At 38.4% G+C, this 25,836-nt stretch overlaps 3 protein-coding genes across 3 annotated transcripts; 1 reads left to right on the top strand and 2 right to left on the bottom strand.

The window, feature by feature from the left end:
- The first annotated feature begins 413 nt into the window (after positions 1 to 413).
- LOC107822401 (protein NRT1/ PTR FAMILY 4.5-like) lies at positions 414 to 3,083 on the top strand. Its single transcript, XM_016648938.2, has 5 exons — positions 414 to 594; positions 696 to 774; positions 1,169 to 1,386; positions 1,493 to 2,064; positions 2,140 to 3,083. The coding sequence occupies exons 1-5, from the start codon at positions 592 to 594 to the stop codon at positions 3,014 to 3,016; spliced, it is 1,749 nt and encodes a 582-aa protein (XP_016504424.2). The 5' UTR covers positions 414 to 591; the 3' UTR covers positions 3,017 to 3,083.
- A 1,136-nt stretch (positions 3,084 to 4,219) lies between these two features.
- Positions 4,220 to 6,893, bottom strand: LOC107822400 (protein TUNICAMYCIN INDUCED 1). Its single transcript, XM_016648937.2, has 3 exons — positions 6,585 to 6,893; positions 6,171 to 6,494; positions 4,220 to 5,133 (listed from the first exon to the last, which is right to left on the bottom strand). Exons 1-3 carry the CDS (start codon positions 6,747 to 6,749, stop codon positions 4,384 to 4,386), a joined length of 1,239 nt encoding a protein of 412 aa, XP_016504423.1. The 5' UTR covers positions 6,750 to 6,893; the 3' UTR covers positions 4,220 to 4,383.
- Positions 6,894 to 11,029: 4,136 nt separating this feature from the next.
- LOC107822399 (thylakoidal processing peptidase 1, chloroplastic) lies at positions 11,030 to 17,021 on the bottom strand. The gene is made up of 6 exons (XM_075226180.1): positions 15,915 to 17,021; positions 13,024 to 13,092; positions 12,867 to 12,935; positions 12,702 to 12,788; positions 12,549 to 12,616; positions 11,030 to 11,434 (listed from the first exon to the last, which is right to left on the bottom strand). The coding sequence occupies exons 1-6, from the start codon at positions 16,653 to 16,655 to the stop codon at positions 11,314 to 11,316; spliced, it is 1,155 nt and encodes a 384-aa protein (XP_075082281.1). The 5' UTR covers positions 16,656 to 17,021; the 3' UTR covers positions 11,030 to 11,313.
- Between the last annotated feature and the right edge of the window lie 8,815 nt (positions 17,022 to 25,836).

The following is a 25,836-nucleotide window of genomic DNA, read 5'->3' as shown; positions in this document are numbered from 1 at the left end:
AACTTGACTATCTTAGGCAAGCTCTAAACTCCAACGTTTGTTTAAAATATTAGTATCTAGTACTACTTCTTACGAACGTCGCTTTGAGTGATGGCATTATAAAACCAACCAAATAATTAATGTGATTTTCCGTACGAGTTTAGGCCAACTTGTCAAGTTATAAAGTCACAAGATGTACAACAACAACTTAGGATCTAGGGAGGATAGTGTGTACGCACAACTACTAGTACCCTGGGTTAGAGAGGTTGTTTCCGATAGACCCTCGGCTCCCTCCTGCCAAGAACTCCCCACCTTGCTCTTGGGGTGACTTGAACTCACAACCTCTTGGTTGGAAGTGGAGAGTACTCACCACTAGAGCAACTCACTCTTATCAAAGTCAGAAGATGTAATATTAACATTATCAGTAGTACTTTATTTATGACAGACAGATAACAAAAACACTCTCAGGATTATCTGATTCCTTCTCACGGAAATAATTTGTTACTTTGTGAGAAAAGATAATTTACGTCCATTCCCTATATAAGAGAGGAGCAATATCATTTGAGCTTGCAAGTCTTACGTTTGGCTTGCAAAACAAAAGCAACAATCGAAATGGCAAGTTGCCTTTGCAATTGTGTCTTACGAATAGAATGCTTCTCCTTTTGAACTGCATCTTTGGCTAAATAGTTTCATTTGTTATTTGTTGCATGTTGCAGGGAATTTGCAGAGATACCCAGACTGAACCAAAGCAACTACCAAGCAAGGGGGGAACTAGAGCAACTCTTTTTGTGTATGGTAAGCATATCTTTCAAGTATCTAATTGTGACAGGTCTTGGAAATTTGTGATACCTTTAGCAATGAACAGTATTCTTTTAAGGAAAAGTATAATCCCTCCTCATAGTGGCAGGCAAATACATGTAGGAGGGAGAACAAAGTCATACCTTCACAGGATCTAAGATAAGGTGTCCGTCTCCTAATATGGTTTTGGCTAATTCTCACCTCACCTGATGAGCTAGTTTCTTATGTTGAATTAAACCCAAAGTCCATTTTCTTAATATGGTATTAGAGTATTGTCCATGCTCCAGATGTCCGGTCTTGGGCGTGCATGGGGATGGCCGCACATCTTTCTTTTACAAAACAATTATATCCGAATTTCTGGGTTTTGATATTTTGGCTTCATATCATGCAGCTGTGGCAGGGATTGATACCATGGCTTTTATTTCAAATGGTGTGAGCCTGGTGACTTACTTCTATGGTTATATGAACTTCAGCTTAACAAAATCTGCCACTACTGTCACAAACTTCATGGGAACTGCATTCTTGCTCTCACTATTTGGAGCCTTTCTCTCAGATACTTACTTCTCCAGATTCAAGACTTGTGTTCTCTTTGGCAGCATTCAAGTCTTGGTACTTTCATTTCTAACATCTTGACTAAGCAAGAAAACAAAAACAGATTATTCAAATGTCTATGCAGAAACAAGATTTGACTTTTGATCATTCTTTCATTTGTTAGGGATATGCACTTCTAGCTGTTCAAGCACATTTCAGCCAACTGAGACCATTTCCCTGCAAGAATGTACCCTTAAGCCTAAGCAATCAATGTGAATCTGCAGATACAGGCCAATTGGCAATCTTGTATGGAGGCATTTATCTAATAGCACTCGGAAACAGTGGAGTTAAAGCAGCTTTGCCATCTTTGGGTGCTGATCAATTTGATGAAAAGGATCCCAAAGGGGTTGCAAAATTATCAAGTTACTTCAATTGGCTACTGTTCTGCATCACCGTTGGAGCAATGCTTGGTGTTACATTTTTTGTCTGGATAAGTGATAGCCAAGGATGGGATTGGTCTTTTGGTGTCTGCTGTGTAGCAGTTGGTTTAGCAATCCTGCTCTTAACCATGGGAAAACCATTTTATAGAAACAACATTCCTAAAGGAAGCCCTCTTATGCGTATCGCGCAGGTTTTTGTTGCAGCTTTTACAAACAGAAATCTCCCACTACCACAAAACAAAGAAGATTTATATCAGATCAAGAGTAGAGAACCTGAAAATGAAACTGAGATTCTTCAAAGGACTGATCAATTCAAGTACTTAACATCTCTTTTTCTGATCTTTTGGTTGACATATTACTTCAGCTAACCAAATTCCCACAATATGTACAGATTTTTGGACAGGGCAGCCATACTGAGGACCAAACAAGAAGCATCTACATCAAGTGCACATGGACAATGGAGCCTCTGTACCATCTCACAAGTTGAAGAAACAAAGATTGTAGTCCGAATGCTCCCAATAATATTGAGCACTGTCTTCATGAACACTTGTATGGCTCAACTCCAGACCTTCACTATTCAACAAAGTCTAACAATGAACAGAAAAATCCGAAACTTTGAAATCCCAGGGCCTTCAATACCTATAATTCCACAATTGTTCCAACTCTTCCTGATCCCAGTCTATGATCGAATTTTCATTCCAATAGCAAGAAAATTTACAGGGATCCCTTCTGGGATTCGACAACTCCAACGTATAGGTGTTGGACTAGTACTTACAGCGGTTTCTATGGCAGTAGCTGCAGTTGTAGAAAGTCACAGGAAATCAGTTGCCATTGAGCAAAACATGGTTGATTCAGCCAGTCCATTACCTATGAGTGTGTTCTGGCTCGGATACCAATACGTAATATTTGCAACAGCTGAAATATTTACATTGGTGGGGTTGCTTGATTTCTTTTATGCAGAGAGCACATCAGGCATGAAATCACTGAGTATGGCCATTTCTTGGTCTTCTCTGGCATTTGGGTACTTCACAAGCTCATTGGTGGTGAGTGTAATTAACAAGGTGAGTGGTGGCTGGTTAGCTAATAACAACTTGAACAGAGACAAGCTCGACTACTTCTATTGGTTGCTAGCAGGAGTCAGTGTGCTGAACTTTGGGTTTTATTTACTGTGTGCATCTTGGTATAAGTATAAGAAGCTAGAACTGAATCCAGAAGATGCTACCTCTGACAAGAAGGCCAAGGGGAAAATGGAAACATGTATCGTTTAAGAAATATTCTTCCTTATCGTGTTTGACCTAAATTATATAATATAATAACAATGTACTTATTTCCCTAGTCTCCATGTAATCCTGCACTCAGTATTTTTAGTTGATCACGTGTTCAGAGATGCAAATGATCATAGTATATACCACACCCAAAGTATATCAGGAGAAAAATCCTGACAGTGTGGTTTTAGACTTAGCTACAGTCTGGCACTTTCCAAATATGAAGTACGCTTAACACAATTTATTGGAGCAGAAGAACTTAACAATAAATCACAATGTAAAATAATCTTTCCCTTTACTTTTTGGTAAGGGAGAGGGTGAGGAGGAAGGAGAAGTAAAATGTGATAACAGAAGGTATTAACATGGGCATGAAATTTGAGACTTGAGTTGTTAGATCCAAGTAAACCGTGACAACATAATGCAATACATTACACCTTCACTCTAAGTTCTTCATTGCTAAACTATTCCTCGCTTAATTTAATGTTGAATGTCTAGTTATTAGGAAAAAGGCAAATGCATTTCCATTGGCAATGAAAGCACTTGGCCTTACACTGCATTTCTTCTTCTTTTTTTCTTCTTTCAATACCAGAGCTTGGATAAAGTAGAAAAAAAACAACTAACTGATTGATAGTATACATGAATTCTGCCGAAATGGATTGAGTCGACAATCCCATAGACAAAGCAAACGTGTTAGAACCCAAGGGTACCCAGAAAATTAACATCCTGGAACCACGTAGTTTAAAATCTGCAGTTTTCTACTGAAAGAATTTAAGGTCTCATATATTACATGAGCAACATCTCATATTCGTCCTCTTGTAACCGCAGGATGAACTGAGGAAACAGGAGGCTATGATGTCAGATCCTATTTCTGGCCCACATGCCAATTGCAGAATCCTAACAACTCATCTGATCAACCCAAAGAGACCGTATATCTCTCTAATATGACTCCACAAAAGATAGGTTAAGAGGCAACAAACTAGAAGGGCTAGGAAAGCAAGCATCATTTGATGTGAACTTGGGCATAGGCTAATACGAGACGGACCATCTTCGAGATTCCTTTAGCAAGTTTACGTAATTAGAGCAATTCACATAAACCTCTTAAAACAAGCTTTCATTTAGAGCAATCTCGAGAGCAAGTGTTCAGTTATTATCAAAAACTTACGTCATACAAGGACTTTTTCAATCTCGATTAATTGTCACTTCAGATTTACAAAATAGAGTTACTCATTCCTTTCCATTCACTTTGAATTTACAAGTGATATGATGTACAAATACGGCAACAATTTTCAATCACCACAGTGAGGAAGATTGAGAATCTACATTACAGCACGCTGAGACTGGTTAATAAGTAAATAAAACATGTAATTCCCCTACCATCTAACATCCAATGTTAAAGGCTCTGGCGGGACAAGAAAAGATGAAATTTTGGTAAAGGACATATTCGACATCAAATTACTCCATGACGATGAATCTACTTCAATAAAAGGTCTGACCTTCTGAATGAAGCGCGGCTTCAAGACCTCTTCCTCAAACCTTGCTGTTACTTCAAACCACGAACGTTCAACAGCTGGCTTTGTTCTCCACTGCCCCAAAGTAGTCCAGTATGTGTCGTTGCTCGGAATACCTCTTTCCAACTCCAACTGGAAGCGAAAAAGGGTCAAGTCTTCAACTTTCACTTTTAAAAGATCTAATCTTGCAATCTGACTGGTCCTGCCACCTAGAAAACTTCTTAGAACCTTTCCTAGTAATGTTATCTTCTGAGTCAGAAAATCACTATACAAGCTCCGCTTTCTGTAAATATGCCTTGCGTAACATTTTTCAGCTAGCAACTTGATGATTCTTCTCGATACAAAGGCAGTGTCAATTCTTAAACCAGGGTTTCTGGTCCAATACGCAAGTACTGATGCAGATCCACTAGCATGTACTGGAAGTAACGGTATGCAGGATGATTGCCAAACACATCCAAATTCACAACCTCCCGACTTGGTCAAAATGCTTCCATTTACCAATTTAAGCAACGCAGAAATGTTGAAAATTGATATTTTATCCGCACCTTTAACTTCTACAGTGATGCCCTCACCAACAAGGATCTTTTTCAACCCCGTATAGGAAGAGTTCAGCTGTTAAAAAGATAAACAACAAAACGTTATTAGCCCAACATGAAAACGTAATGATTGTAATAAATCTTACTCTCACTGTTCGAATAGAACACATAATGAAGGCATCAAGTGATCACAAATCACATCGTAGCAACAGTAGTTGCAAGGCTAGCAAGAAGAGATCAAAGCACAAATCTATATCCATCCCCTTCAAGAGAATAATCTGAATGATTAAAGGAATATGTCAGACATCAATATCCAAACAGGCAATGTTGCATCACATCTGAGCACAATTCTCCGTGATATAATAAGATAATAATCATCGCATTATGTAATCGAACTTAACAGCTAGAAAATCAATCATGGTGCACATAGGCTAGTTTGACATTCTCTCACCATTACAGCATCAAGTCAGTCAAATACATTGAACAAAAGTATATCATCCATTCACAATTTTGATGTTCACTCCCCCTGTGACAGATTAAAAGTTCTAAAATATTTTGCATCTGAAGAAGCTACATGTATAAATGTAGCAGTTCTATTTTAAATGAAACCTAGATAAGCCTATAACAACTTTGCTGATATAATCACAGCTTCCCTTCCGTATGATAAGTCCACTGAAACTTCAAGGAGGTTAGCACTTATAAATATGCTGAATGTAAGGACTTCAAAAGTTTTGCACTGTGATAACTTGAGACACAAGGACTATGGAAAACTACTTCACTATGCACTCCAACATTTGAATCAAAACCCAAATACTACATCTTTAAGATACTTCCACTTCAATTATAACACAATCTAAATTTGCAATCAATCTGAGGTGGATCTACAAGTTCAAGTCAGCAAGTGCTACACTCACTACTCCTCTGTAACAGTAGGTACAAGTTAAAAAAATTAAACTATATATATAGAGCTCGAGCTAAACAGGGTGCTATCGACTACTCCTTTGTGACAATAGGTGCAGCCTTAGTGCGTGCATAAATTTAAAATTTTCAACCATACATATAAAATTTTAACCCAAAAAATAAAGTTAAAACAATAAAGAAAGATAGACATACGGGTAAGTTCAAAGAGAGGTAATCATCATCTCCAGTAGCATACAATTCAAATGGCCCATGAATTTTCAAGACATCAAGAGTAGCCTTAGAACCAATCTCTTTAACCAATGACTCAAAGTCAGATTCATTCTTGTTAAGAAAGTTAAAGTCTTTCCACTGAGACACTTCATCTGACATCAAGAATACAAATTCCATCTTCCCAATTCGAACCCGAAACTCATACTTCCTTAAAGTTCCAAACTTTAATTTCTTCACATCCAATTTGGAAACTCTCAAGTCCTCGAAATCCCATTTCTCTTTCTCAGCAATCCCTTTTAACACCTCCTGAAAACATATACAAAAGAGAACCATAAAACCCAGAATTAGAAAAATAAACAGTAATTAAGAAAAACCCAGTTGGGCAATTGAACAAACCTGAAGAAAAGGGTGAGGTGAAGATTGGGGATGTTCGAAGTAGTTGATTCTGGGATAAATGAAGTGAGAGATGTTGAAGGGTATAGGGGATGATAAAGTGGCAATTGAAATTGGAGAGAGAAGGACAAAGATTAGGAGAAAAGTAGAAGAATGGGTATAGATCATTGTTGGCTTTTGATTTTGCTATGAAATAGCAATGGGATTAAAAGGCTTTGCTTTGCTATGCTTTCTGCAGAGACAACACAGATCTGTAGAGGGACATGGAAATTGACTATTTGGGACACCGCATTATAGGATTGTACATTGTACAACATAATTCTTTATCAATCCATTCAAATAAGTTTGAATCGTTTATATGAATAATATTTATTTTGCTCTATTTAAACTCCTTTCAACCAATATTATATTAACTAAAGATTAAAAAGAGAGTGAGAAGTTGTCTGTATTTTTTATCGATATATAAATTTTTGACACAACTAAAAGACTGTTAATAAATATTGGACATAATGTGAACTTACTACGTGACAAAAATTTAATCCCAGGATTTTTTATCTCAACTTATTGATATCACTTATATATCTTTCTTACTTTTCATTAGATCACACATTATATATAATATAATCATTCTTAATCACCTTAACATTCGCATCTTTACAATACTCATTCGGGAGATATATTGAACATTAATAGCTTGGCATTCACATATAACATTATTTGTCTTACAAGTATTACATAGATAGAATAGTCCGAAAGACACTTGTACTAGTTTGGTTTTGTCATACTAGTCCCTCTACTCTACAAAGTTTCAATCAGATACTTGAACTCGATCAAAACATAAATTTTAAACACCTCTAATGCTCACTCGCTTGACATGACAAACATATCATATTCACCTCGCCTAAATTAATGTCACATCATTATTTATTATAAAATATTATTTTTTTATAAAAATTGCAAATCCATCCCTTTTTTTCAAAAAAGAGAAACCCGAAACAGTCCACTCTCTTCCACTATTCCATTTCTCAATCTTCTACTCACCATCACCCGACATCACCACCCCTTCCTCCTTGTCTGCAAATACATAATCAAACCCACGTTTGGTTATAATTTTCAATCATCCTCGTTATCCTCACTATCACTGTTACGGGTGAATCTCTCCAAAATCATCACTACACTCCTCTTCTTTTCACTTTTACTATCACTTCTCAAAATCCAAGCAGTCTCTTACCGCCTATTTAGCATAATACTACAGAAAGTACAATGCTTAACCACCAAAATTTAAAACATTTCATAAAATAATTGAAAATTTTAAAGAAAAATAAAGAAAAACATATGAAAATTATGAGATTCTTTTACTAGCATTAGCACCTAGGGATGTTCATAAAAACATGAAAAATTGAACCAAACCGAAAACCGAATCAAACCGACCAAAAAGTCATAAATTCAAGCCTTCTCATCAGAAATTGAATAAAGAAAAACTCAAAATTAAATCAAATCATAGGGGGAAAAGTTTTTATGGCAGAAACAACCATTTTCAGTAAAGAATTGCTTTATTTTTTTTTTTTCTCTTGGGGAGAAGAAACGAACAGGGAGAAAGAAAAGGCAACAAGATGGGGTGGAGTGCTGGGAAGAACGATAAGTCTCCTGTTTTGCTTTTGCTCATTTTTATTTATTTTTACTTTATTTTTTTATTTGTTTTTTCTTCTTATTTTAATAATTTATTGTTCAAAATATTCATATTCACGCTCACTGCCCCGCGAATTACACACATTTTGTCCAGCTCAATGTTTTATTGCCACATGTGCTCGGACAATGGTCATAGGTACTTAAAAGTTATATTTTGCATGAGTTCAAATGTCCGGTTGAAACTTTATAGAGTAGAGGGATCGGGATGACAAACTCATACTAGTACAAGTGTCTGCTAGGCTAATCTGCCTAAATTTAATAGCTATCATTTTAACACATTACTCTTCATCTATGATGAAGTAAAACTTTCTTTTCCAAATAACATATTAGCTATTTACTTTTATAAAAATTCAATTAATATTTATATAATATACAAATCAAACTAGTTATCTAAACTTCGCGAATAGTTAGACAGATAATCAAATGAGGTACTTCTACCGGATGGTTACTCTTGATGATGCTTCTATGTGAAGTTCGACGTGAATAAAGTTTATGCCAATCTTTCAAAATCTTATTATAAGATTTTTATTACAAGTATTTTTCGAAAAAGTATTTTAGGAGAGTAATTCTTTATATTGGCTAATTAATTCAAAAGGTGTCTTTGCCAATATTAAAGTATCAATTTGTATTTTGCAAAAATTCCAAAAGCACTTTAAAAAGGTTACTTTCTCAATTTTTGGAGTGGGGTGTCAAAAAAACAATCGGCAGAGCCAAATATACCCCTCTACTTTCGAAAATGGTCTAAAAATATCTTTCGTTATACTATTGGGTTATTTATACCCCTGCAGTCATACTTTGGGTTCAAATATACCCCTCATTTAAACGGAGGGACATGTGTCATCGTCCTGTTGGTCAATTCTAAATATCTCCTAATTAATTAAAAAGACTCATTACTCATACCCAAAAAATAATTTATTTTTTAAATATTTTTTTTTTATAAAAACTGAAAAAAACTAAAAAACAAATTTACTAAAAAACTGAAAAAAACGAAAATATTTTTTTTCCAGTTTTTACAAAAAAAACTGCTTTAAAAAAACTGAAAAATATTTTCTAAAACAATATTTTTGTAAAAACTGAAAAATAATTTTCTAAAGCAGTTAAAAACTGGAAAAAACTGAAATATTTTTAACTAAAAACTGAAAAAAAATATATATATATATTTTTTCAGTTTTTACAAAAATATTGCTTTAGAAAATTGCTTTACAGTTTTTTTTTTAGTTTTTACAAAAATATTATTTTAGAAAATATTTTTAAGCTTTTTTTAAAGCAGTTGTTTTGTAAAAACTTGAAAAAAAAAATATTTTCGTTTTTTTTTTCCAGTTTTTAGTAAAACAAATTCTAGTATTTTCCAGCTTTTACAAAAAAAATTGCTTTTCAGCTTTTTCTTTTTCAGTTTTTACAAAAATATTGTTTTAAATAATATTTTTCAGTTTTTTTAAAGCAGTTTTTTTGTAAAAACTGGAAAAAAAATATTTTCGGTTTTTTCAGTTTTTAGTAAAAATAATTTCAGTTTTTTTCAGTTTTACAAAAAAAAATTGCTTTTCGGGTATGGGTAATGGGTCTTTTTAATTAATTAGGAGATATTTAGAATTGACCAACAGGACGATGACACTTATCCCTCCGTTTAAATGAGGGGTATATTTAAACCCAAAGTATGACTGCAGGGGTATAGATAACCCAATAGCATAACGAAGGGTATTCTTATACCATTTTTGAAAGTAAATGGATATATTTGACCCTTCGCCGAAAACCAATTAGTTTGAAACGAGTCTGCTATGACATTAAAAGAAGAAACTTCACAAAGCAAAAGTTGTAAAGAAATTTGATTCATTAAGCTTCAATGAATACGAAGAAAGAAACATAAAGTGACTAAAGTTTAAATTATCTACCACTTCCATTTATAATGATCTCAACCAAATCCCTAAAAATAGTGTAAAGTAAAAATGATGCGATTAATTATTGATAACAAGCTATTAGCTAACAACAAATGGTTAAAACGATTTACTTATCACTAATAAGAACTGTAATAGTATTATTTGAATTACATATTTTATAGCTAATAGAAAATTTTTTAGGGGCTTTGGAATTTTGGGGCCTGATAGCCCGTTTGACCGAGCTGAAAAAAATCAGCTTATTTTGAAAAATACTTTTTTTTTAAAGTACTTTTGATGAGAAGCAATTTATTTTTGGCTAATTATTTTAAAAAGCATTTTTAAGTAACAATAAGTATTTGGCCAAGCTTTTAAAAAGTGCTTGTAAATATATTTTTCCCAAAACTACTTCTCAAAAAATGCTTCTGGAAAGAAGCTATTTTTTTCTGTTTCTCCAAAACTACTTCTACTCAAAAATACTTTTTTTTCTTTTTTAAAATTTGACCAAACACTTAAACTTTGGGAAAAAGCACTTTTTTCAAAAAAAAAAAAAAAGGTACTTTTGAGATTGGATAACTTTGCCAAACAGGGTATAAAGCAAGAGGTTTATTGGCCTAGGGGTGGAGCCGCCCTAAAACACAGCAGAGAAAATTGTTACATGGAAACCATACTTCAAAAATTCACTACATTCAGCACGAATACAAGCAAATATTAAACACATTCAGCCTCAAAAAAATTGTCACAATTTGCTGCTGGAACTTTGCTGGATCGACGTAGGCACCAAGGCGTCTCCCCGGTCCGGTTCTCCACTCTAAAGTTAAGAGAAGAACAATGTTTCAGTTCCAAGAACACCACCAATCAACCGTTCTTCAGATCATCACAACTGAGTTGCAAAATTCCAGTGAACCGATCGCTTTATCTCTGAGACTTCCCACTACATAAAATTGCAGATACCGCCCAAGATAGGGCCCTTGAGAAAAAATAGCCAACACGAGGGATTAAGATAATCCATCCTCAAAGTGGTTCAAGTTGTGTATCGAACGACACTAGATGGAATAGGAAAAGATTATACAGCTGATCCAATGAGCCAAAAGGCAGAAAATGACCAGTAAAAGAATAAAGAGACGAAAGAAGTCAGTTGAACTCCCCACTTAGAACAAAGGGGCCAAGGGTTAAGAAACTGTAACTACTTTCTTCTCCAATACTGATCCATGCAGAGTGTCCGACACTTTCGATGGTGGCCAATATCTGAATACTGACCTACCAACAATGTTTTCAATGGGAAGTGGACCCCTGAAAAAATTAGACAGTATAAATGAGATGAGATCCAAATTGCATACAGATAAATGAGATCCAAATTTTGCATACAGATAAATGAGATCCAAATTTTGCATACAGATAAATGAAAAAAATACACCAGTGCTTTCCGCTTGATTCTAATTGTTTCGCTTTCCTAGCCCAAAATTAGGGATGGCAATGTGGCGGTGCGGGTTCGGAGCAGGTTTGAACCTATGCAGGGCAGGGCGGGTTTGTGCTTATGCGGGTGCTGGGCGGGGCGGTTTGATTTTTTTTTTTTTAAATATTCTTGCGGGTTGCGGGGCGGTTGCGGGGTCTTCACTCTCAAACATTGATTTAATAATAGCTGTAATGTATTCTCTCGGACACATGATCACTACAATTGACATAAAGATATGGAGTAATTGCTTCTTCATAATATGAGATGGCAAAAGTAAACAACTACCCGTATATTATAAGCTTTTTCCTTCTTTATCCTTTCGAATTGCTTTTCTCGTTCTCAAAATAATTAAAGTATATTAGACAAACAAAAATGTCTACCATGAAAATTCAACAACTATCATTCTTCTTGTATTTTATTTTAATTATAATACAAAGCATTAAATTTGTAATAAACATTTTCTTTTGACTTCGACACTACCCGTGAAATAAAAAAATTATTTTGTTTATAATGTGTGATGGCAGTGGCTCACTATGGATTAAGCAATCTTTTTCAGCCCATAAACAGCTGGAAATATTAAGTAAGACCACCTAGGTTAGACATAAAAAATTCCAGCCAAAAAAAGGAATCTAGGCGGGGCGGGGCGGGGCGGGTAGATGCGGGTGGAAATACTATGTGGGGCGGGGCGGGTTGAAATTTTGACGGTTAAGACAAAACCCGCACCGCACCGCCATCCCTACCCAAAATGCACAAGTGATTCCTATGGAATTATCACATTCACAACAAGGGGCTCTTTTTATATACCTAATTAAAGAAAAATGGAAGGTTTGGTTTTAAGGGGGCGGCGGGAGGGAGGCAGAGCCAGAAGACAAGGTTGAATACTAATGCAGCTCTTCTTTAGCAGTGCACTGTTGCTTTTCTTTTGAATAAATTAAATCGTTCTATGCTCACCAGTTATGAGAATCAAAGCTGTTATTGCGATTGTCCCCCATCACGAACACATAGCCATCAGGAACAAGCTATAAAATGACCAAGTAAAAAATTAGGTCTTTGATGAAATTAAATTGTAGACATCATCAAAGATAAACAGAATAAATGCATTACCACTGGTTCCATTTCATATGCAAGGGGCTCTAAAATGAATTCTTCATCTTGAGCAACACCATTCACAAACAGTTTACCCTCGCGCACCTGCATAAAACATTATCCTTGAATAAGACATCAGACTTGACAGAGTTACTCCATAAAACGTGGTAGAGAAGAACATACTTCAACATAGTCCCCAGCCGTTGCAACAATTCTTTTAATAAAGACGTCTCCAGCACTATATCCAATATGCTGCAAGATACAGAAAATTGCAACTTGCTGAATGCATGTGCACAATAAAAATCTCACACTACAAACAGTCCAGACAATTCTAACATACCTGAAGGATAGGTGGGGCTCTAAATATCACTATATCTGAAACTTCAGGCTTCCGGAAAATATATGAAACCTGAAACGAAATGCGGCATATAGCATAATGATTAGTGAAGAGCTAGCATTACACATGCTAAGCGTTTACAAGGTTGGTAAACAATCAGGACAGAATATACATGTTTTGTTCAGAACCCCAGCATGTCAGATTTGCTCAGACATAGATAGTGATAGTAGGAGACACACGTCTGTTGCATGAAAGGCACCAGTTATAAAGACCAAACTAATCATAAACATAATGAGCATTTGATCTTTCATGTACGTAACGAGCATGTTCCTGAATGAGGATTGGTTATTTGGCACTACTAGGACAACCCTCACACAAAAGTTAGATCCACGAGAGACTTTTTGTTAAAGAAATCAGCTCACAAAAGTGTTGAATTCGAACATAATGGCATTCACTCACCATCTTTGAGGTCTAAACAAAATCATTGATAACTAAAAAGGAAAACGTTATCATCACTCGATTAACAAAATTACCACGGTGTAAGGAAACTAAAACAGATCTTTTCCAAAACCTTGAATGACCAACATAACCTAGCAGGTGGTAAGGCTCAACATTTTTCTGCCAATATATCCAATCAATCAATCAATAGACAACGCCTGGCATGCCAGTTGGAAAGTACTATCAGTACAAATAATACTAGTTTTTTCTATCGGTAAAGATAAAATAATACTAGTAAGACTCTGAGGGATCGTTTGGTAACCAGGATAATGATACTAATCCTAGGAAAAAACTGGGATTGTATTTATCCCATGTTTGGTTATGGGTATTAGTATGTTATTTTCAGGATGAAGAGGATGCCAGATGAGTGGAGGTGGGGCACGGTGGTTCCGTTGTACAAGAACAAAGGTGATATCCAGCGTTAGCGTTGTAACTACTATAGGGGTATCAAGTTACTAAGTCATACCATGAAAGCCTGGAAGAGGGTGGTAGAATTGAGGGTGGACGGTGTCTATATCCGACAACTAGTTCGGGTTCATGCCGGGTCGATCGACTACGGAGGCTATTTCCTTATTAGGAGGTTGGTGGAGCAGTACAGGGATAGGAAGAAGGATTTGCATATGGTGTTTATTGACCTGGAGAAAGCATATGACAAGGTCCCTAGAGAGGTTCTTTGGAGATGCTTGGAGGCTAAAGGTGTGTCGATTGCATACATTTAGGGCGATTAAGGACATGTATGATGGAGCTAAAACTCGTGTTAGGACAGTGGGAGGCGACTCAAAGCATTTTCCGTTTGTTATGGGGTTACATCAAGGATCTGCGCGCAGCCCGTTTTTATTTGCCTTGGTTATGGACGCACTGACACGCCACATTCAAGGGAAGGTGTCATGGTGTATGTTATTCGCTGATGACATAGTTCAGATCAATGAGACGCGAGGCGGCGTTAACGACAGTTTGGAGGTTTGGAGACAGACCCTTGAATCTGAGAGTTTCAAGTTGAACAAGACTAAGACGGAATACCTGGAGTGCAAGTTCGGCACGGAGCCGAGGGAAGCGGGCACGAAAGCGAGGCTTGAATCACAGGTCATCCCCAAGCGAGGCAGTTTTAAGTACCCTGGGTCGATTATTCAGGGGATGGGGAGATAGATGAGGATGTAACAAACCGTATAGGGGTGGGGTGGATGAAATGAAGGCTAGCATCTGGAGTACTGTGTGACAAGAAGGTGCCTATGTCACTCATAGAACGGTTGTTAGACCGGCCATGTTGTATTGGGCTGAATGTTGGCCAGTTAAACACTCACATACCCAGAAGATGAAAGTAGCAGAAATGAGGATGTTAAGGTGGATGTGCGGGCATACTAGGATGGATAAGATTAGGAATGCAGATATTCGGGAGAAGGTGGGCGCAGCTCCTATGGATGACAAGATGTGGGAAACGAGGCTCAAATGGTTCATGCGCGTTCAGAGGAGAAGCCAAGATGCCCCGGTAAGGAGGTGTGAGCAGTTGGTTTTGGCGGGTACAAGAAGAGGTAGAGGGCGGCCTAAGAAGTATTGGGGAGAGGTGATCAGACAAGACGTGGCGTGGCTTCAGATTTCCGAGGACATGACCCTTGATAAGATGGTGTGGAGGTCGAGCATTAGAGTTGTGGGTTAAGAGGTGGTTGAGCATTGATCTACTTTGTAGAGGTGTGAGGCTAGTGTGATACAGTGATTGGGTTTTGTCTTAGATTGTTAGTGGTTCATGTTGTGTTCGCACTATTCTATAGCTTTTCTTTGTGCCGGAACTTATCTACGGATGAATGTTAGTGCTTTGTATCTATTCTTTGGTTCTTATGTTGTCATTATTTTTATTGTTTTTTGTTGATAGTATTTATATATTCTGTTGTCGTCTTCTCGAGTCGAGGGTCTTCCGAAAACAGCAAATCTACTCCCTCGGGTAGAGGTAAGGTATGCCTACGCTCTACCCTCCCCAGAACCCACTTGTGGGATTTTACTGGGTTGTTGTTGTTGTTGTTGTGTGGTTATGGGTATTAGCTAATACCAATATATATTTTATACCAAAATGGTTGTATTAGCTATCCAATATAGAAGGTGGGATAGCTAATCCCATGGGATAAGCCAGCACATGGGCTTGTCAATCGGTCTATCCCACGATCGAACCAAACAACCCGAGAATACAACACCCAAAAAATGACTTCATTTTCCAGGCACAAATGATCATGATAACCACCCATCACATATTTAGTCCAGCTATTTACAAATGAAAAAGAAATCAAACAGTAACAAACTTCAAATTCATCATAGTAACCCAGGTGCAAAAAAATGATTTTAACCACAGATAATACAATTCAAAAACATCCAAAAAGATGACCTAAATGAAAGAACAACAAATATACCTTTTCAGCCATTATACGGTCACCCGCATCGAGAGTAGGTGACATGGAAGCAGACGGAATTGATCTTGGCTCAGCCAAAGATGACTTAAACATTATGCTCACACTCAATGCTGTAAATGCAGCTTTTGCATCATCAGAACAAACGTTCAACACCTTTGACAACCAACAGCTCTTCGAATTCGAAACAGCCTTCAATTCATTCGAAACCAAAGGCTCCGAACAAACAAACTTTTTATTACTACATTCAGTTTTTTCAGTTCCACCCTTATCCACCTCGGCTCGAGCAGCCGAGGACCCAATAGTACTGGGCACATTACAAGGAAGCCATTTCGAGCCCTGAAAAAATGGTAGTATCGAAGATGCTTTCAAAGGCGAAATCCCCAAAACACTCATCGTAGCAGAGGAACCACAAGAAGACTTCATCAGCGAAATTAATCCAACAACCAAAGGTGATTTTGAACAACTCTCACTGAGGAATTCGGCAGCAAGCGATGAACAAACTGAACCGGACGAAAATGACCGGGCCGAGTACGTGTTACTCAACGGCCGGGGTTTCGTTTTAGGCCGGCGAAAATCGGAGTAATTTGATTCGGGTTTTTTAGATGGTGGATGAAAAATTCGAGATCGGACAGTAGTACTACATTCGTGAAAGAACCGGCAACCCACAACTTTTGAAGAAGCCGAGGAAGCTAGGTTTTGGGCTAAGTAGCCGGAGTAAGTGACGGTGAATCGAATCGCCATAAGTATAAATTGTAATAAACCGAGAAAGATGTAGAGAATTGTAGGTTCGGTAATTAACGGGGAGAGTTGTAAAAAACCTAACAGAAGCGAAGAAATGCCATCGGGATTGAAGAAATCAGTGGATCGGTGAAGAAATTGGTGAATTGAAAAGTTGGGTCAACGGTATTAGGGAAAAATTGAATGGCTATTTGGAAGAACTGTGTCGAAATAAGGGTTGTTTTTCAAAAAGGGGGTTAACGGAAAAGAGAAGGGATTTAGCTCTCGACGACGACGGCCGGCGAGGGATCGCCGGAGAAAAAGAGGAGAATTGTGAAACGCCAGGAAAGTGAGATGACGAGGACTTTGTGTGAAGGGTTTTGGGTCTAATAGTGGGCGGCTTGTTGTAGTGTGGATTTTTACCCCTTGGTTGTACTAATATTACGAAAGTACCACTCCTCACTCGCTGGGCTCACTTATCCTTTGACTTCCTTTTTAGCCCTGTTATGTAACCCCATCCTGTTTGGTTTATAAGGCATATAACTATTTGGATTTCGTAAGAATTAAAATAAATACTATTATAGTTGACGCTTGACAAAAAAATAGGTATGTTTATCTTGGATAGAGATTAGTTGTAAATTCATCGATCTTTATATTAAAGTTATATATTTGCTCTAATATTTCTCATATTATTCTCCTCACATTATTCCGTAGACTACTATCATAATAGAGAGAGTGGACTTTCAAATCAACTTTCTTTCTAACGAGTTTGAGAGGGTGAGAAAAAAAGTTACGTGAAAAAAATAATAATAACTTCTTCTCTTTTGATTCAATGTTGCTTACCTTTTAATCATTTTTCTCTTTTGATTTACTTTTATTCTCCTAAGTTCTACCCAGTACTTATTTCAACCCAATATAAGCTATTTAAAATGTTCATCTACTCTTATTCCAGTGGCGGATCTAGAGTATTGTATATAGGTTTTCATAATATTCAGTAATTTTGCATAGACCATGTATTTATATATAAGAAATCAACTAAATAATTGTAAATATTTAACTATGAATATCGTTATTATAACATATTAATTTGAGATTTATGGTAGGAACTCATAAACTTCAAATACTGGATCCGCCTCTACCTATAATATTATTCAAGCCACAAAAATATTCGAATAAACATATCATAAATCGATCATATTCGGACTAGTTTTAAAAAGGCAATCCTCTATATGAAAGATAGCTTAACAACTTAACGGACCTCCTCGTTTAGCGAATGTGTACCTATTTTAAATTATTCTTTTTGAATGTGTATACGGTTAAAATCGGGCCCGTCCGATTTTACTATTTGACTGAGGCCGGGAGATTGCATCGAATGACGGCCTCGTAACGGAACAGACTAAATCGCGAGGACTAGGTATCAAGTTCAGAACCGAGATACCTGTCGAGATCGAGGCTAGTAGCGATCGAAGCTAAACAAGACAGACATCGAGCAAGATCGAAGATAGCACAATAACAGAAAGGCGAGATATACGTGACTGGACGAGGATCACGGCGCAAACCTCGATGACTGGTAGAGGATCATGGCGTAAATCTCGGAACGGATCAAATCAGAAACGGTTAATTAGCTAATCATGGATTTCCTTCTGTAATTAGAATTATACCATAAGTAGAACTCCTCTACTATATAAAGGGGAGTATTAACTATTTGTAAGACACATTGTTCTCATATTAAAAAAAGGCAATATAACTCTCTTTGTTTAGCTTATACTCTCTTGTCCATTACCTTGCTTTATTTTTAACTGTTTTAGTATCAATCAATTCAAGTAGCTCAAGGGTCGAAATCCGTTTCAACACTGGTTCGTTTTACTTTATAATTCATGTTTGTCATTAATCTTCATATTTATCTATTAGTATTAAGTGAAATCGCATATCCTTAGAACCTCATTATAAGTTTAATTGTTATCCAAATTTAAGGGTAACAATTTGGCGCCCACCGTGAGGCCTAGGATAATAGTAATTGCTTAATACTCATTCTAATAACACACACTGCTTTACACTTGTTCTCGTAAGAAACTTTATTTTCAGGATAAACATGTCAAACTCACAAGCAGCGCCTACACACGGTGATGACAACCTCGGATTTCACAGGGAAAATGACAACATTGCCGCCCCAAGAATCGAGGTGCCTCAGGCCGACCTCGAGGGAGCACCAATTGCAAATCACGTCGATGTCAGTTCACATGTTGCCCTAAAAGAAAATTTGGGCGTTGAGCCCGAAGGTAGTATATGCAGGGAAGTTCGATCAGGTGGTCGAAGTATGCAGGGCGGAGAAGATGGTGGAGTTAGCCTCCAATTGATATTCAAAATGTTATAGGCTCAACAGGCCGCTATAGCACAACTACAAAATCAACACCGAACAACGAGTAGGATCGAACCATAAGTCGTTAAAAGGACCGAGCATGTATCGGAAAGGTCGAATGCCAACGAATCGGGGACTGACCCCGCCATTATGAAAATATTCGAGGAGCTCACTAAACGGATTGAATCGGGAGAAAAGAAAATTGAGGCAAATAACAAGAAAGAAGAGACATACAACTCCCGGGTTGACCAAATACCGGGGGCTCCGCCGATTCTAAAGGGTATGGATTCAAAGAAATTTGTACATAAGCCTTTCCCTCCAAGTGCGGCACCAAAACCCATTCCAAAAAAATGCTGAATGACAGAAATTCCTAAGTACAACAGGACCACCGACCCTAATGAGCATGTCAATTCTTATACATGCGCAATAAAAGGGAATGACTTGGAACACGATGAGATTGAATATGTTTTACTGAAGAAATTTGGAGAAACCTTGTCGAAAGGAGCAATGATATGGTACCACAATTTGCCGCCTAATTCCATCGATTCATTCGCCATGCTTGCAGACTCCTTCGTAAAAGCACATACCGGAGCAATAAAGGTTGCAACTACGAAGTCGAACCTCTTTAAGGTGAAATAAAAGGACAACGAAATGTTGAGGAAATTCGTATCTCGGTTCCAGATGGAATGCATGGAACTACCATCGGTCACAGATGATTGGGTTGTTCAAGCCGCTACTCAGGGTTTGAACGAACGCAGTTCGGTGGTATCACGATAGCTAAAACATATTTTAATTGAATATCCAGCGGTAACCTAGGCCGATATATATAATCAGTACCACTCAAAGATCAGGGTCGAGGATGATCAATTGGGGACCCATTCTGGTTCCGTTTATCTAAACATGCCCATCGGCAGAACTCAAAGAGATATCGACAGAGAACCCCGGTCGAACAGAGATCTGTATCAACCAAACAACGCAGATCGTAGAAACAGCGGCCCAAGACGCAATTCCATCCAAAATGATCGAAAGAATGATCGAGGACAGAGCTCTCGGGGGCTCATGAGCAAAAGTGTCTTCGAGAAACATGCTGATCCCACAAAACCACCATGATTATTAGAATACAACTTCAGTATCGACGCATCAGGTATTGTGTCAGCCATTGGGAGAATCAAAGATACTAGATGGCCCATATCCCTACAAACATATCCATCACAAAGAAACCCCAATCACATATGCAAATACCATGATACACATGGTCATAGAACCGAAGACTGCAGACAACTAAGGGAGGAGGTGGCACGTTTATTCAATGAGGGTTACCTTCAGAATTCTTGAGTGACCGAGCTAAGAACCATTTCAGAGACAAAGATTCAAATAGGAAAAACGAGCAGGAAGAACCACAACACGTGATTCACATGAACGTTGGCGGGGTCGATATTCCACAAGGGCCCATGTACAAACGCACTAAAGTATCAATCACCACGGAAAAATGAACCCGAGACTATGTGCCAGAAGGCACTTTATCATTAAATGATGAGGAAGCATAAGGGATCTCACACCCCCACAATAATGTTTTGGTAATCTCTATCCTTATGAATAAAATTCAGGTTAAACGTATTTTAATTGATCCAGGAAGCTCGGCCAATATTATTCGATCGAGGGTCGTGGAGCAGCTCGACCTACAAGATCAGATCGCACCCGCAACTCGGATTCTTAATGGCTTCAACATGGCAAGTGAAACAACTAAAGGTGAAATCTAAATACCAGTAAATGTAGCCGAAACTATTCAAGAAACAAAGTTCCATGTGATCGAGGGCGATATGAGATACAACGCACTGCTCGGAAGACCCTGGATTAATAACATGAGGGTGGTCCCCTCAACCCTTCACCAAATACTGAAGTTCCTAACACCGGATGGAGTAAAAACGGTGTATGGGGAACAACATGCTGCAAAAGAGATATTCGCGATCGACGAAGAAATATCAGTATCGGCGCTTTCGTCAACAAAGGGATCAACGTCCAAAGAAAAACAGGAAGCTAAATAGCAACCACAGCCACCAGCCTCGACTCAGTTAGAGAAACAGGGAACGGACGAGGACGATGACTACTAGATCCCTCGATCCTTTATAATCCCCGAGGATTCCGACACCACCAAATTGATTGTCGAGGAACTGGAGCAAGTCATACTGATCGAGCATCTACCCGATCGAAAGGTATACCTGGGTATGGGGCTAACCCCCAAGTTCAGGAAAAAATTCATTAGATTTCTTATCGATAATATGGATTGTTTTGCTTGGTCCTACCTAGATATGACAGGGATCCGGTCGGAGATCACTACACATCGACTGAGCTTGGACCCGAAGTTACGTCCGGTAAAACAAAATAGAAGGCCTCAGTCCGAGGTAAAACATGCATTCACCAAGGATGAGGTAACCAAACTTCTCAAAATAGGATCTATTCGGGAGGTAAAATATCCTGAATGGTTAGCAAACGTAGTTGTAGTCCCTAAAAAGGGAAATAAACTTAGAATATGCATAGACTATAAAGATTTAAACAAAATATGTCCTAAAAACGCTTTTCCTCTACCGATTATCGATCGCATGATCGATGCCACGGCCGGCCACGAGATCCTTAGTTTTTTCGATGCCTACTTTGGGTACAATCAAATACAAATGAACCCGGAGGATCAGGAAAAGACTTCGTTCATCACAAAGTACAATACCTATTGTTATAATGTAATGCCGTTTGGACTAAAAAATGTTGGTGCCACTTATCAACGCTTAGTAAATCGAATGTTCGAAGAACAAATAGGTAAATCAATATAGGTTTATATTGACGATATGCTAGTTAAGTCCCTGCGAGCAGAGGACCATTTGACACATTTTAGGAGACCTTCGATATACTAAGGAAATACAACATGAAGCTCAACCCGGAGAAATGTGCATTCGGGGTTGGCTCGGGGAAGTTTCTCATTTTTTATGGTATCAAATCTGGGAATCGAAATCAACCCCGATAAGATCAAAGCAGTCGAAGACATCACGGTCGTGGACAATGTTAAGTCCGTACAAAGATTAACAGGGCGCATAGCCGCCCTAGGCCGATTCATCTCGAGGTCTTCAGATAGAAGTCACAGGTTCTTCTCACTGCTCAAAAAGAAGAACAGTTTTGCATGGACCCCGGAATGCCAACAAGCATTGGAAGAATTAAAGTGGTACCTCTCGAACTCGCCACTGCTTCATACCCCGAAAGCGGACGAGCAACTCTACTTATACTTAGCAGTCGTAGAAATCGCGATAAGTGGGGTCCTAGTTCGAGAAGAGAAATGAACACAATTTCCTGTTTACTATGTTAGTCGAACTTTAGGTGAGACCGAGACTTGGTACCCACACTTAAAAAATTAGCGCTTTCCCTAATAAGCACCTCTAGGAAATTAAAACCATATTTTTAGTGTCATCTGATCTACGTGGTGACTACTTATCCTCTTCCCAATATTTTGCATAAGCCCGAACTTTCGGGCCGATTGGCCAAATGGGCCGTCGAGATCAGTGGGTACGATATCGAGTATCGACCCCGAACGACCATCATCTCAAATCTTACTGGACATCGTGGCCGACTTTACGCCAGCCCTCGTACCCGAGGTCGAAAAGAAACTATTAATAAAGCCGGGTACATCATTGGGGGTGTGGATCCTCTTCATAAACGGTGCTTCGAACGTGAAGGGGTTCGGGTTAGGCATCGTTTTGAAGCCACCCACGGGTAATACAATTAGACAAGCTATCAAAACTGCCGAGTTAACTAATAATGAAACCGAGTACGAGGCCATGATTGCAGGTCTCGAGCTAGCTAAAGGTTTGGGAGCAGAAGTCATCAAGGTCAAATGTGACTCCTTGCTTGTGGTAAATCAAGTCAACAGAACCTTCGAGGTTCGAGAAGATCGAATGCAAAGATACTTGGACAAACTACAGGTGACTCTACATCGGTTTAAAGAATGGACTCTACAACATGTGCCTCGAGAACAAAACAGTGAGGCCGATGCCCTCACAAATTTGGGGTCATCAGTCAAAGATGGCGAGATTAGCTCGGGGACTGTCGTACAACTCTCAAGGTCAGTAATCGAAGAAGGCCACATCGAAATCAACTCCACAAGTCTGACTTGTGATTGGAGGAACAAATATATTGAATACCTAAAGAATGGGAAGCTTCCATCGGATCCTAGTGAATCGAGGACTCTACATACGAAGGCCACACGATTCACATTGGTCGAAGACGGAACACTGCATATAAGGATGTTCGGTGGACCATTGGAAATATGTTTAGGACCAGGAGATACCGACTACGTCCTACAAGAAATCCACGATGGCACCTGTGGAAATCATTCAGGTGCCGAATCATTGGTTCACAAAGTTATCGGAGCAGGATACTATTGGGTCGATATGGAAAATGATACAAAAGAGTTTATTCGAAAGTGCGACAAATGTCAAAGGTATGCGCCGATGATTCACCAACCCGGAGAGAAACTACACTCAGTCTTATCCCAATGGACATTCATGAAACGGGGAATGGATATCGTCGGCCCTCTACCAACGGACCCAGGTAAAGCTAAATTTATTTTGATTATGACTAACTATTTCTCTAAGTGAGTTGAAACACAAGCTCTCGAGAAAATTAGAGAGAAAGAAGTCATAGATTTCATCTGGGACCATATTATATGTCGATTCGGGATGCCTGCCGAGATCGTATGCGACAATGGAAAGTAAATCATCGGCACCAAAGTGAAAAAGTTTCTCGAAGATCACAAAATAAAAGGATCATGTCAATGCCATATCATCCTAGTGGGAACGGACATGCCGAATCGATAAACAAGACCATCACTTAAAATCTAAAGAAAAGATTGAACAACGCTAAGGGAAAATGGAGAGAAATATTGCCTGAAGTCCTTTGGACGTATCGAACAACGTCAAAATCCAGTATGGGGGCAACACCGTTCTCTTTAGTATATGGCGTCGAAGCTCTGATCCCGTTGAAGTCAAGGAACATAGCGTCAGGTTTCGATATGCAACAGAAGAGTCAAACCATGAGGCTATGAATACAAGCCTCGAATTACTAGATGAAAGACGGGAAGCCGCCTTCGTTTGGATGGTCGCACAGAAACAACGGATCGAAAGGTACTACAATCGAAGAGCCAATCTTCGACACTTTAAAATCTGGGACTTGATTATGAGGAAGGTCACCCTCAATACTCGAGACCCAAACGAAGGAAAACTGGGCCCGAACTGGGAGGGACCGTATCAGGTCCTCGATATCATCGGAAAGGGATCCTACAAACTTGACACGATGAACGACGAATAGTTACCAAACAATTGGAATATATCACTCCTCAAACGATATTACTTCTAAGGTATGACCTTCTCCATTTTCATTTATATTTCATACTAACCATTTGCAGGTATTTAATCGAAGACATCGAAGGATTTCTTCAAACACAAAATTCTTAGATCTGAAAGCACGTGTTGCACTCTTTTTTCCTTAGACCCTTTTTTGTCCCAAATGAGTTTTTCCGGCGAGGTTTTTAACGAGGCAACCATTGTTCGTGCTAACTTAGAGTAATTCAACAGTATCTGAGGCTCATTTACAATCAACCTCGAATACTGGGGGGCATAACACTCGGATAGGAAAATACTTCGTGCTGACATGGTCTCGATAGGCAAATTTTGTAAGGGCCAAATGGTTGAACGAACCATGCCCATGTAGATTACTCGAGCCCTAATGGAAAATATGTACGCATGTTAATATATTGAAAAAAGTATTTTTCCTTTCCAGATATTTCATGCCTTAAAGAAATTTTTACTTTACAATGTCATACTTGTGATGTGATATGGAAATTGACTTAAGGGTCGGTCACAACTAAACTTCAAACAATTGACCCCGCACTCGGGGACTTCCATCCAAAAAATCGACATGATCGAATTACTAAAACCTAGAGATCATAAGACCTTAAAAAACCTCGATCTTATAGGCCACGGCCACGACCACCTCACTCGGGGACTAATATTTCGAACAAGTTTGAAGTATAACACGGGAACAAGCCCTAAAGGCGAACCCCAAGATTAAGGCTACGACCAAATTAACACGGTTCGGAGATGTCCGATTTCCGTTATAATAGAGGCCTTTGAATATATTCATAAAATGGTTAAAAATGCTACCCTCAGCTGAATTACTAAGGGTCTCGATAATATCAACCCTCGAAAACCCTAATGGGTACAAAATCATTCGAAATCTCGAACAAATTCTTTATTTCATGCTAAGGCACAACAGATTTTATATGATCAAACTATAAAATTTTCAAGCCGAAAAGGGGGAGAAAGCCATTCCTTTTACTATGGTTGTATCGGCCTAATTCAAGAGCCTAAAGGGCAATTTTATTTTTGAGTTCGAGAAATCATCCTCACTCGGTTAAAACATAAGGGTCACCCTACTCCGAGTTTGAGCAAGTACTCACTCGACTATAAAAACTACATTAGTCCGGCTTCGATCAAATTGCCTAAGCCTCGAACTTATGAACAAAACTTTCATAAGGCATGAATGAATCAAAATTTTCACAAGGCAGAAAATAAAATAAAGACAAGTCGGAAAGAGATCTTTATATATATGAGAATATTTACAAGGTCCGATCAAGATCCTACACAAAAAATTAAAAGTAACAAATCCTAAGATTCCTAAATTTCTACGGGGGCAGCTTCTTCTCCATCGAGGTCCCCCCCCCGCTCTCGGACCCACTCTTGCTCTCGGTGTCATCATCATCATAGGAGGAGGCCAGCGCTCCAGCGTCGGCTTCATGCTCTCTAG

The sequence above is a fragment of the Nicotiana tabacum genome, chromosome 12 (assembly GCF_000715075.1).
Source record: "Nicotiana tabacum cultivar K326 chromosome 12, ASM71507v2, whole genome shotgun sequence".
NCBI classification, from domain to species: domain Eukaryota; kingdom Viridiplantae; phylum Streptophyta; class Magnoliopsida; order Solanales; family Solanaceae; genus Nicotiana; species Nicotiana tabacum.
This window is presented reverse-complemented; position numbering and strand designations above follow the sequence as displayed.

Coding starts and splice junctions, on each gene's coding strand:
- LOC107822399 (XM_075226180.1), bottom strand. CDS start 16,655: ATGGCGATTCGATTCACCGTCACTTACTCCGGCTACTTAGCCCAAAAC. Junction 12,936..13,023: donor GAGCCCCACCTATCCTTCAG/GTATGTTAGAAT, acceptor TGTATCTTGCAG/CATATTGGATATAGTGCTGG. Junction 12,789..12,866: donor CGGCTGGGGACTATGTTGAA/GTATGTTCTTCT, acceptor TGTTTTATGCAG/GTGCGCGAGGGTAAACTGTT.
- LOC107822400 (XM_016648937.2), bottom strand. CDS start 6,749: ATGATCTATACCCATTCTTCTACTTTTCTCCTAATCTTTGTCCTTCTC. Junction 6,495..6,584: donor CACCTCACCCTTTTCTTCAG/GTTTGTTCAATT, acceptor ATATGTTTTCAG/GAGGTGTTAAAAGGGATTGC. Junction 5,134..6,170: donor ACCTCTCTTTGAACTTACCC/GTATGTCTATCT, acceptor TCTTTTTAACAG/CTGAACTCTTCCTATACGGG.
- LOC107822401 (XM_016648938.2), top strand. Junction 1,387..1,492: donor TTGGCAGCATTCAAGTCTTG/GTACTTTCATTT, acceptor TTCATTTGTTAG/GGATATGCACTTCTAGCTGT. Junction 2,065..2,139: donor CAAAGGACTGATCAATTCAA/GTACTTAACATC, acceptor CAATATGTACAG/ATTTTTGGACAGGGCAGCCA.